The 12,484-nt window shown below is 39.6% G+C and overlaps 1 protein-coding gene across 1 annotated transcript; it reads left to right on the top strand.

The window, feature by feature from the left end:
- Nucleotides 1–245: 245 nt before the first annotated feature.
- On the top strand, nucleotides 246–3,786 carry LOC137048391 (GTPase IMAP family member 8-like). Its single transcript, XM_067426532.1, has 2 exons — nucleotides 246–822; nucleotides 2,477–3,786. The coding sequence occupies exons 1-2, from the start codon at nucleotides 246–248 to the stop codon at nucleotides 3,784–3,786; spliced, it is 1,887 nt and encodes a 628-aa protein (XP_067282633.1).
- Nucleotides 3,787–12,484: the final 8,698 nt, after the last annotated feature.

The raw sequence follows: 12,484 nt of genomic DNA, 5'->3' as shown, positions 1-12,484 counted from the left end.
TGCAAAGAAAATATTTTTAAATATGTAACTTTAATGATCAAATAACAGTAAGAAGAAATGTAATGGAATGATCAGGTTAAAAAAAAAAAAAAAAAAAAAATATATATATATATATATATATATATATATATATATATATATATATATATATATATATATATATATATATATATATATATATATATTGCAAATATGAGATATTTATGTTAATTCTCTTCTCACAGCACTTCAGACCACATTTGACAATGGGAGAAATAAATGCAGGCTTGAATTTGGTCCTACTGGGAAAAACAGGAGCTGGGAAAAGTGCTGCAGGGAACACAATACTGGGTAAACAAGCTTTCAAATCAAGGAAAAGCCCCAAATCTATCACACAAGATGTCTCTATGGAATCTAATACTGTCTGTGGATACCCAGTCACTGTTTATGACACACCCGGATACTTTGACACAGGTCTGACCGAGGATGAGATTCAGTTAAAATATAAGGGCCTTTTTCAGAAATGTGAATCTGGTCCCTGCGTGTTTCTGCTGGTCATCAAAACTGACAGATTCACTGAAGAAGAGAGAAAAACTGTGGAGAAGATTGAGAAGCTCTTGGGTCAAAACCGTTTGAATAAAACCTGGATTCTCTTCACTGGAGGAGATCAGCTGGAGGAAGAAAACATGACAATAAAAGAGTTCATCAATGAGACTGAACCACTGAAGAGACTCGTTCAGAAATATGAGCAGAGATACCACGTGTTCAACAACAAGAAGAAAGGACACATTGGACAAGTTCAAAGGTTGATTCTAAAATTCCTGGCATGCTTTAAGACAATGGGTGAGTCTTTTTTAAATTAATACCAAATTAATACCAAATAGAATTTGTATTAAATTTTTGGGCGTGGACTTCAATGTTACTCAGATATAAAATTTTGGTTAAAAATAAAAATTGGGTTGACATCGAAACATTTTTTGACATCAGGCTCCAACATCATTAAACAACTCCACAAACAGCATTACCAGCTTCACTTATTACAGACCATTTCTGTCAGACGCCTACAGAAGCTCTTATTGAGATTAACAGAGTATTAGATGTTGATGATTTATTGAAAATAATAGTTTGGTTTGATGTCACCATTATGGTGATCAGTATTTGCTTTAGTTGAGCAGTGTGACTCTTGCTGTTTTAATGCTAGTTTTTCTCTGGCTGCTGTAACTGTGTTTGTCATGGCAAGAGCAGAAAGAGAACATGTGGTCAGATGATGTCATCTATTTGATGGAGATAAAGATACCATCATCATAATGTGTTTTTTGTCAGCTCATCTCATCTAGACCATCAAGACCATATTGTATTAATTTCACATTGATTATAGTAATGTGTCTTGTTTGAAGTCAGACCACTACATCATGATAATATCTTTATTAACAAGTAGCCAATATACCGGATCACAATTTTCTTGCTGTTCTTGCTATAACAAAAAGTTACAGCAGCTAGAGAAACTCTTACATTAATAAGTCAAGGCCAAAGAGCCCAACTAAAGCAGACACTGATCACCATAATGGTGATCAAACTATTACTTTCAAACAAACTTGAACATCTAATCCTCTTTTAATCTCAATAAGAAGTTCTGTAAGTTATTGCTGTTTTTGGAGTTGTTTAATGGCTTCAACCCGATTTTCAATTTCAGCTAAACTTTGGCATCTGAATGACGTTGGAGTACCGTGCCTGCTGGGAAACTTTCCGCAAAATTTTTATAAGAATGTTTGGAAATATTCTTCTAGAAATCTTATCACTAAACACATTTAGAATGTTTTTAGAAAATGTTTTTCTACCTTTTTAGGAGAACAATCTGGTAACAAAAAAACAAAACTAGCTACTGAAACAATACAAGAAGTTATAAAGTTCTCACATAAGGTGAGCTCAAATTGAGTCATAGCATGAGCACAGTGAGTGCGCTGTGAGGATAGATCACTGAGTTCAAAATGTTGACTGGGATGTACACACCTTCTACAATAAAAATAAAACTATTCAAGATAACAAATTATATATTATTACAAGTGTGAATAGAACAGAACCACAGTTGTCTATTTATTGCCCTAACTAGAACAGCCACATTTGAAAATGTTCACATGTAGTAAGAAGGGATGTGCCCAAAGATTGCGAGTTCGATTGCAAAGTGAAAAGCAAGCGCACATTCAAAAGCGATTTTAGTACAACTCATATTATAGCTGCTCCCTGATACCCAAAAATAATATACAATATATTTGTGAGAAAGTATATGATTGCCGCATTTTTTCTTTCGAGTCTCAGAAACACATAGCAGTCTGTCAATGGCATCATCTGGGCTCTTTCTTAATCGTGTTAGTCAGTACTATCCCTACACAAGTACCTAAAAGTTCCTTTTAGAATTCAGCATTGATCAATGGGCACATCCCTGTGAGTGTTTGTTGAAATTATTAACTTTTTGTTTTTCTTTTTCAAACATTAAAAGGAGCCAGACTGAATCACCTGACAAGAAAATTACCAAATAAAGCAGAACAAGCCACTTCTGTCTCCAGTCTCCAACTCAGACGGATTGTTCTTCTGGGTAAAACTGGTGTTGGGAAGAGTGCAGCTGGAAACACAATCCTGGGACAGAAAAAGTTCAGATCTGAGATGAGTTCGAGCTCAGTAACCTGTAAATGTTCATTAAAACAAGCCACTGTTTCAGGCAGATCTGTGTCTGTAGTTGATACTCCTGGATTCTTTGACACAAAGATGGACCCTGAAGAGTTAGCGATGGAGATAGCCAGAAGTGTTTATATATCCAGTCCTGGACCGCACGCTTTTCTCATTGTGTTTCCTCTGGGCAGATTCACTGAGCATGAGCAGCAGATTCCTCAGATCATTGAGATGATGTTTGGTCAGGAGGTGTTAAAATACTCCATCATTCTCTTCACTCATGGAGATCAGCTGAGACGAGAGTCTGTAGAGGAAATCATTGAGAGAAATCAATCATTGAGAAATCTAGTTCAGGAGTGTGGAGGCAGATTTCACGTCTTCAACAATAAAAAGAGAAACAAGAGGAAGCAGGTGGATGATCTACTGCAGAAGATTGACTCAATGATAGAGCAGAATGGAGGAGGACACTACAGTAATCAGATGTTTGAAGATGCTCAGAGATTCAGACGAGAGGAAGAGGAGCAGAGACTGAGAGAGGAAGAGGAGAGAAAACAGAAAGATGAAGAGGAGAGAAAGCAAAGAGAGGAAGAGGAGAGAAAACAACAGGAGGAGGAAAAAAGACAAGAGATTGAGCGAGTGAAAAAGGAGACAGAGGAGAGACTCACAGCAGAGTTTGAAACTCAACTGAAGTTAGAAAGAGAAAGATTTCAAGCACCGATAAAGAGTGAGAACAATGAGACAAAAAAACAAGAGGAGCAACAACAACAAGACAACACTGACGGTGCCAAAACAGATGAGAAACCCAGTGAAAATGATAAACCTCAACCGAAGCCAGAACCAGAAACAAGCAGCTGGTTTAAGCAATTTTGGCACAAATATCATAAACATTTTCTTGTGGCAGCTGGTTTTGTTATTGGTGCAGCTATCGGCGGTGCAGTTATCGGTGGTGTAGTTCTCGGTGGTGCAGTTCTCGGTGCTGCAGTTATCGGTGGTACAGTTATTGGGGGTGCAGTTGCTGGTGGTGTAATTGGTGCATTTTTGGGTACATTTGCTGGTCGTGCAGGTAATGATGGAGTTAATGCTGATGCATTTGCTGATGATGCAGTTAATGATGCAGTTGCTGGTGGGGGTGTTTGCTGACAGATGTTTTAACAGCTATTTGTACAGTTATATGTACTAATTAAAAATGAGTTCACTTCACTCAAATATTACCGAAAGGTATGTGGACACAATGACTGAAACAGAATTCAAACTGAATGAGTTATAGAAATGTTCTAGTTTCCAGCATGATAACTGGATAATAATTGTAGAATTAAGTGGACCCTCTGAGCCCTGACCTGGTTCTGGGCCCTGGAGGTCCAGGGTTGACATGCCCTGCCATTTGTGCTTATTTCTGTTACTTGTATCCTTTTCATGGCTAAAGTCTGATTTTTACTGTATTCAGCACAAACTCTGCTACAATAATGTGAGCAGCATGTGTGTAAAAGTTTGTAGTTTTGGGAAAATTAAAAGGATTTTTTTTTTTAAAGTCTGAAAAAATAAAACCCATACATGAATATTTGTTCACAACTCTTTTGCAAACTGGATCACGTAGGCTAGAGTTTTTGCTTCAAGGCCATGTAAAACTCACCCTGGCCACTCATTTACATAAAACAATATATTAATTAAAATTTTGTGTCAGGAAGGCTTATGCAGGGAGAAATTTTAAATCATTTTCACATCATTAGAAATAAATGTCAACTGTTACACACAAACCATCTAAAACGTTTGTAACATTATACACTATCATTCAAAAGTTTTGGTCAGACCGAATTTGTTTTAAATGAATAGTTTTAATAATAATTAATCATTTTAAAGAAATTCATAGTTTTATTTAGCAAGATTACATTAAAGGGTTACTTCAGGAAATTAGCACATGGCTTTGTATCAGTAGAAACCCGGGAGTATATTTGAATGATCGTGCTCCCCCTCTCATATCCCACTGAGACGAGAAAAAAAAAATCCTCAGATGACGCAAATATCATCATTTTGCATCATTGATGGATTTTTTTGCCAGAGGCTAGAGACTACAGCCAGTAGAGGAGCTATTTCCACATGTTTTCAACCCATCCATGGGGGGTGGGATCACACTCACAGAATGTAAATGCGCATGGCCGTTTGGCTCGGGCATTCATAACGAATGCAAAGTGAGTTTTTCAACTTTTCAATGAATTCCTATTAAAGTTAAGCTTCCATAGGCATGATCTGAAAATGCTCCAGACAGAACACGCCCTGTGAATGACTGGCACACCCGCGTTTACCTCCGCTCTCCTGATGAATGTAATCTGACTCCTGCTGCGTTTGTGCTGTGACACTCACTCGGCTCACTCACACTTTATTGAATAGACGTGTTCAGTTTTTAATTGTAGTGTCTATTCTATAACTCAACAAAATTATTTTATTACTATGAAAATCAAATTGGGAGTGGCCTTGTTGGGCAGTGAAGCAAGTGCATTCTGGGAGTTGTCTTTCATTCACATGAGACAAAAATACATTTTCTGTCTTTTCTCAGTCTAGATGGCACCAAATTCAAAAATAATTTTACATTTCTACAACATTAATGACCCAGTTTAAATAGAGATTCATCTTCCCAGCGCTGAAGTTTTTAATATTACAAAAGCTTTCTATTTCAGATAAATGCTGCACCAAAAAAAACCTAGTTGAAGGAAATAAAATTAAGGAAAACTGTGCCATAAAATTGAATTGCCTAATAGAGATTTTTTTATTTTTTAAAAAATGTTTTGCTTTGGTTGTGAGTAGTGATGTAAAAAAAAATATTAAACACTGTTTCATGAAGCAGTTACAAATCTTCTGGTTAAAATAAATTGGTTTGGAGCGTAGCTTCGTTACATCTTCACTGTTTTGAAAAACTTTGAAACACTTTGAAATGTCTAAAGAGTTCAACTTAATTGAAAATTAAAAATGGTATGTGCTGTCTTCATTCTCAATTACTAATTATTGATTTATGTGTTTATTCTTTATTTCTATTTAAATCAATAGATTTGTATTTTTTTTTATGTAGTGTAAATCCAGTTCATTTTAGTTATCTTTTGGATGTCTTTTTATATTTGTTAATGTTTTATGTGTATCTTCATGTCTAATAATAAAAAAATAAAAAAAACTTAAATGTCAGTGGTTCACCGCAAGGGGGGGCAATGATCCCTGTGAATGAACCCATTAATCATAAGCAGTCACTGAGAACCAGAGATGTAAAGTCCAGGGCCCTCATTTATCAAGGGTGCGTACGCACAGTTCTGTGCGTAGTGAGTGCGTAAGAACAGTTTCACGCAAAGTGTGGGATTTACCAACTTGTACTTATACGTAGAAATGTGTGTAAATATAAGCACACCTCTGAGCATGCTTACGCAGATAATCTAGTGGTAGAATAGCGACACTACACATAAAAAGCATTTAAGAGTGTCACAGTAAGCATTAAGCAATCCACATATGTCCTGAGTTTCCTTTAAAACACTCAATTTATAATTTGTCTAGTTTTAAACACAATGCTTAATTGGTGTCAAACCCTTTAAAAGACAGATGTGAAATATATTTGTCTCAGTGCAATGGCTTATCTTGCGTTATTGGAAGACTTGGCAAACAATGCGCTCCGCAGAGAGCGCGTTTTCCAAGATCGCGCTGATCTGCTTGGCGAGAGCACAGAGTGGCTTCTAAGTAGGTACCGCTTTCCCAAAAATGTACTGCTGGATTTGTGTCGTGATTTAGGACCAGTGTTGGAGAGAGAAACAAATCGCACGAAAGCCATTCCCGTGCACATCCAACTCCTGTCCACCCTTGGATTTTTAGCTACTGGCACATTTCAGCGTGAGGTTGGAGACATATGTGGTATATCCCAGCCATCAGTGAGTAGGATCATGCCGGCAGTGTTGGATGCAATTATTTCCTTGGCCCCAACCTACATCCAGTTCCCTTATCGAAATCCTCAACAAGCCGCAATAAAACGGGACTTTCATGCCATTGCTAGATTCCCAAACATAATTGGAGCTATAGACTGCACCCACATCGCCATAAAAGCACCATCAACCAACGAATTTAATTATGTAAATATAAAAGGGTTTCATTCTGTTAACGTGCAAATAATTTGTGATGCAAATTTGTTGTTATTAAACGTCGTTGCGCGGTGGCCTGGGGGAACACACGACTCGTTCGTTCTGCAGAATAGCTCTGTGGGTGTGCGTCTCCAAGAAGGCGCTGTTGAGGATGGCTGGCTCATTGGTGAATTTAAGGCTACAACATGTTTAAAATGCTATTGTAGGGCTATGTACAATTACTTAAAACTATTTCATCATTAGGTGATCAAGGTTACCCGCTAAAGCCATGGCTAATGACCCCCCTAACCAACCCGAGGACCGAGCAGGAACAGACGTACAACCGTGCCCATGCGCGCTCAAGGAGCACAGTTGAGCGCGCAATAGGCCTGCTGAAAGGACGATGGCTGTGTCTGTCAAGCACGGGAGGGACACTGCAGTATCAGCCAGAAAAAGCATGCAAAATCATCATGGCTTGCAGTGTGCTACACAACTTGGCCATCAGACAGGGCATCCCTCTGCAGGAACCCCCAAGACCAGACGGCCCTATGCCCGATGCAGTGCCCCTGCCACCTCCTAATGCCGCTGGCATTCAGACAAGACAGAGGATCATACAGACATTTTAGGTAAGTCTGGCCATTGGTCAAGTGCAGAAACATTACAGCGATTTCATTTTGTGTTTTGCAGCTTCGTGGAAACAAATAACTGAAATCACATTAGTCAGCGGTTTATGGTTTATTAGCAATTGTATTTGCGCAAGAGGCAATCTGTTTCAGAGACTCGTTGATTTGAATCAATACATTCGTTATGTTGCTCAGTTGATCCTTTAGGTCATTAATGGATTTTGTTGTTTCCTCTTGATTTTGTAGCACCGCCTCACTCAGCACTCTTGGCGCACGGCGCATGGAAGGGGCAATGGATGGGCCCGGCTCCTCAAGCTCCTCAGGCACAACGGGTGTCGCTATTAAGGAAACAAATGTTCACATTAATTTAATTGAGTTTATCCTATGAATGATTTCATTAAAAGTTTACAAATTGAAATAAAATGTATGCAAACACAATATCCTATTCCAGTTGGTTTATTTTACCTTCACTTTGGGTGTTAGATGGCCCGGTTTGTTCTGTCGCAAGAGCATCAGTGTCACCGTCCTTAGTAATCCCGGACAGAGCCGTGTCTCCGATGATGCAGGCTATGCGGTTGTCCAATGGGGAAAGTTCCGTTGTTGTCTGTCCTCCTCCAGTTGCGGACATTTCTCGTCTGTGTGCTGTGACACGTTTTTTAGCCAATACTTTAATATCAAACCATTTTTTTTTTATTTCTGGGACAGTTCTCTCCTCAGACCCAACGGAATTAACTGCATTGGTGACATTCTCCCATGCAGCATTTTTTCTTTTATTTGTCATTCCTCCTGCAGTGAATGAACTAAACAATATCTGTTGGTTGGATTCAACTTCATTTACAAGTATCTCTAATTCTGTGTTTGTGAAGTTCCTCTTCTTTGCTCTCTTTGCCATTATTGCAGTGAGGAAAAAACACAATCACGTAATTTTTAAAGGGAAGTGTTGTCACCATATATGGTTAATTGGAGGCGTTTCCGAATGCTAATGACCATGAATGTGAACGAGCATGGTACTTACGCACATGTGGTATTTATCAACAATGATTGCTTACTCATGTGCGTAAGAACTGTGTACGCACGTTTGATAAATACGGATTTTCGTGTACTTACACACATTCTAAATTTCAGTCGTACGACGAAATATAGAACCTTTTCTACGCACTGTTGATAAATGAGGGCCCAGGGGTCCGAAAGTAAAAGTCCTGCCATATGTTTATCCACTCATGAACTCAGTCAGCTGATTTCACTCATTAATTCTACCTCCTGCTGAAAAACTGAGCTACTTAGCAAATCCAGCTGTTTGGAACAAAAAACAGAGCAGGACTTTTTATATTCTGAACCTGGACTTTCCACCTCTGTTCACATTTCAAAATCGTTGCTGCCCTGTGGAGGACAACTGGAGACACTGACAATCAGGTAATGTTGTGACATTCATGTGGGGCCCAGTCAGTTTTGTCCTCAGTTTCATGGAGGCCCCACATGAGTTAGCCCAGATTAAATATAAATGAAGAATGCACACTACAGGCTGTTAAATGTAACACTGAATCAGTGTTGGAGTTAATGAGATAATTTAGTTACTAAATAAGTGATGATTGAGCATTAGTGATGAACACCTGATGATAAAGAGCAGAATCACTTAAGGACAGAAAAACACAAGGGGTGCTTCTCAATATCCCTACCTGTTTCCTCACTCCTCCGTCCTCCATCCTATGACCCGGAAACCGATGGAGCTCAGCCATCTTGTAGGAGATCTCAATTCTCTAATTGCACCACAAGGAGGCGAGGATGGAGGAGTGAGGAGTCATGAGCGAGGACACACTGGAGGATCCTTTACGGAAGTGTTTTATCGACTAAACGTGATGCAAGCATTAATTCTCCTCCCCCTTCACATTGTGCCACAGTTTATTTATTATTAGTATTATGTTTACATGTACAAGACACAACTGTTTGTCAAATAACAACACCTGACGGTTGCAGAATTATATCAAAGCACAAGAAAATTAAAGAAACAAATAGAGAAACTAATAGAAACTAATATTAAACAATGAAAATGCAGTTAATAACTGGAATTCGTTGATAATAATAACTGGTAATATTGATTAAAATATGGACAAATGTGGTATTTTGTGGAGGCTGAAGCTTACTATATAAATAGTTATCTCTAATGTTCAAGAATCCCAACTAAATCCAGCGGTGTCATCATTAATTGACGCCTCTTTGAAGTGACATTAACGGGAGCGAGAATATATCATTTCACTTGATCCAATTCCTCCACCCTCGCGTCTTTTCCTCGCGCCTTTCCCTCGCGTCCTGAAGGGGTGGAGCTAAGGCGCGAGGAAAGGAAGATAGGAAAGGAAACGAGGATGCACAAATAAGAATTGGGAAACACCCAAGAACTACAACTGACTTCAGCCACAGCCTTAGATGAAATCAACTGAAGATAAAATAAGACATTAAATCTCTGAAGATCTCATCAGAGGAGGATTAAACAACTCCACAAACAGCATTACCAGCTTCACAGACTAGATTGACTAGACAGGCCCAGCCTGATCTGCCGGTGATTTGATTTCAACCTGCAGCTCAGGCTGGAAATCTGTACATTAATTTATCCTGCTTCTATTACACATTTGTGGGAACTAATCACAGACTGGTTTATCCACCTGTCACTATTGGCGGGATTAACACAATGACGATAGAGAAGCGATGGATCAATACCCATTGATCACACCTCTTGTGCATTATAAAATATAGAGCAGACTCCCCAGACCAATGTTCAATCTTAAAAGATTGAGTTTGGTCTGATGATAGCCAGACAACAGATTGACTTTATTTCTGTCAGATGTCTACAGAAGCTCTTATTGAGAATTAACAGAGGTTTAGAAGTTGATGATTTATTGAAAATAATAGTTTTGTTTGAAGTCTTTTTTTCAAGAAAAATAAACAGGTTATCTGATGTTCCCAACAACTCATATCAGCTCATAAGAGTACAGTACACCCATAATAGACTTCCTGCACCAGACCCCTAGTGCTCAGACCCCTAACAACTAAAGGTTGAGAACCACTGCTCATTATCATTAACATCCATATTAGATTCTGATCAGGATTAATTGTTTATCCTCATATTAAGGAAATGTATGGAATAGTAACATTGTTCTCTAAATTGTAAAAGTTTTCTGTGTACAGACTGAAACATGGATGAGCACAAATGTGATTCAGTGTACAATCCAAGAAATGACTAATTGGTTGACAGCAAACAGGTTGCAGGAATTCACCCCTACAATTCAAGGTTGATCTGACTATTGCCTATTGGGAGGAGTGGGGGTACTGGTTTGCTTATCTCAAATGATTGGAAATTTGATTCATTACCATCTCTACCGGCCAGTTCATTTGAATCGCACTCAATCACTATTACTCACCCTGTTAAAATCCATGTGGTAGTGGTCTATCGTCCTCCAGGTCACCTCGGTAACTTTGTGGAGGAGTTGGATGTGTTACTTTCTAGCTTCCCTGAGGATGGCACTCCACTGATTCTGCTTGGTGACTTCAACATCCATCTTGATAAACACCTAGCTGCAGACTTCAGCACTCTACTGACTTCATTTGACCTTAAGTTAGTATCTACTACGGCTACTCACAGATCAGGAAACCAATTAGACCTCGTCTACACACGCAACTGCTCCACGGACAACACTTTAGTTACTCCATTAAACACCTCAGACCACTTTCTCATCACTCTTAACCTCATACTGACTCCTGATACAACACGTACTCCTACACAGATTACCTTTCAGTGTAATGTACGCTCACTCTCTCCCTCTCGCCTATCCACTATGGTTTCATCTTCACTCCCTCCACCTGCTCAGTTCTCAGCACTGGACACTAACAGTGCTACCGACACTCTTTGCTCCACTCTAACATCCTCCTTAGACAGTTTTTGCCCCCTTTCATCCAGACCAGCCCGCCCCACCCCATCTGCCCCCTGGCTGTCTGATGTTCTCCGTGAACATCGCTCTGGACTCAGGGTGGCAGAGAGGAAATGGCGGAAATCTAAAAACTATACTGACCTTACCTTGTATCAGTCTCTTCTCTCTTCTTTCTCTACAAATGTCTCCACTGCTAAAACAACATACTACCACAACAAAATCAACAATTGCTCTGACTCTCGCCAACTCTTTAAAACATTCTCCTCTCTCCTTTGTCCTCCTCCTCCCCCTCCTTCATCAACTCTTACAGCTGATGACTTTGCATCATTTTTCACAAACAAAACATCTCTCATCAGCAAACAGTTCTCCTCATCACAAACTGACATGCACATCTCAACAACTAACACGAACACGCTTCCATCCTTCTCTCCGGTCTCTGAGGCAGATATTTCTAAACTCATCCTTTCCAATCACCCTACTACCTGTCCACTTGATCCTATTCCCACTCACCTCCTTCAGGCTATTTCTTCTTCAATCACTCCTGCACTCACTCACATTGTCAACACTTCTCTTCACACGGGAACCTTTCCCACAGCATTTAAGCAGGCTCGGGTAACCCCACTGCTTAAGAAACCCTCTCTGAATCCAGCACTTTTAGAAAACTACCGACCGGTATCCCTTCTGCCTTTCATTGCAAAGACCCTTGAGCGAGTTGTGTTCAATCAACTCTCTATGTTTCTTGAACGGGACAACCTCCTAGACAACAACCAATCCGGCTTCAAAAGCGGCCATTCGACTGAGACTGCCTTGCTCTCGGTAACTGAGGCACTGAGACTGGCAAAAGCAGCTTCCAAATCCTCAGTGCTCATTCTGCTGGATCTGTCTGCTGCTTTTGACCCAGTTAACCACCAGATCCTCCTGTCAACACTTAAGAAGACGGGGATCTCAGGTACTGCCCTCCAGTGGTTCAGGTCTTACCTCTCTGGTAGGTCCTACAGGGTGTCATGGAGAGTGTAGTGTCTAAATCACATCATCTAGCTACTGGGGTTCCCCAGGGCTCAGACCTTGGACCACTTCTCTTCTCCATCTACATGTCATCATTAGGCTCTGTCATTCAGAAACATGGCTTCTCCTATCATTTCTATGCTGATGACACTCAACTCTACTTCTCATTTCAACCAGATGATCCTACAGTCAGTGTTCGTATCGC

The sequence above is a fragment of the Pseudorasbora parva genome, chromosome 2 (assembly GCF_024679245.1).
Source record: "Pseudorasbora parva isolate DD20220531a chromosome 2, ASM2467924v1, whole genome shotgun sequence".
In the NCBI taxonomy this organism is placed as follows: Eukaryota; Metazoa; Chordata; class Actinopteri; order Cypriniformes; family Gobionidae; genus Pseudorasbora; species Pseudorasbora parva.
Note: the sequence above shows the minus strand (reverse complement) of the source record. Positions and strands in the feature narration are given on the sequence as shown.

Excerpts from the sequence above, each read along its gene's own strand:
- LOC137048391 (XM_067426532.1), top strand. The coding sequence starts at position 246 with ATGGGAGAAATAAATGCAGGCTTGAATTTGGTCCTACTGGGAAAAACA. Across the intron at positions 823-2,476 it reads GGCATGCTTTAAGACAATGG|GAGCCAGACTGAATCACCTG; the intron begins GTGAGTCTTTTT and ends AAACATTAAAAG.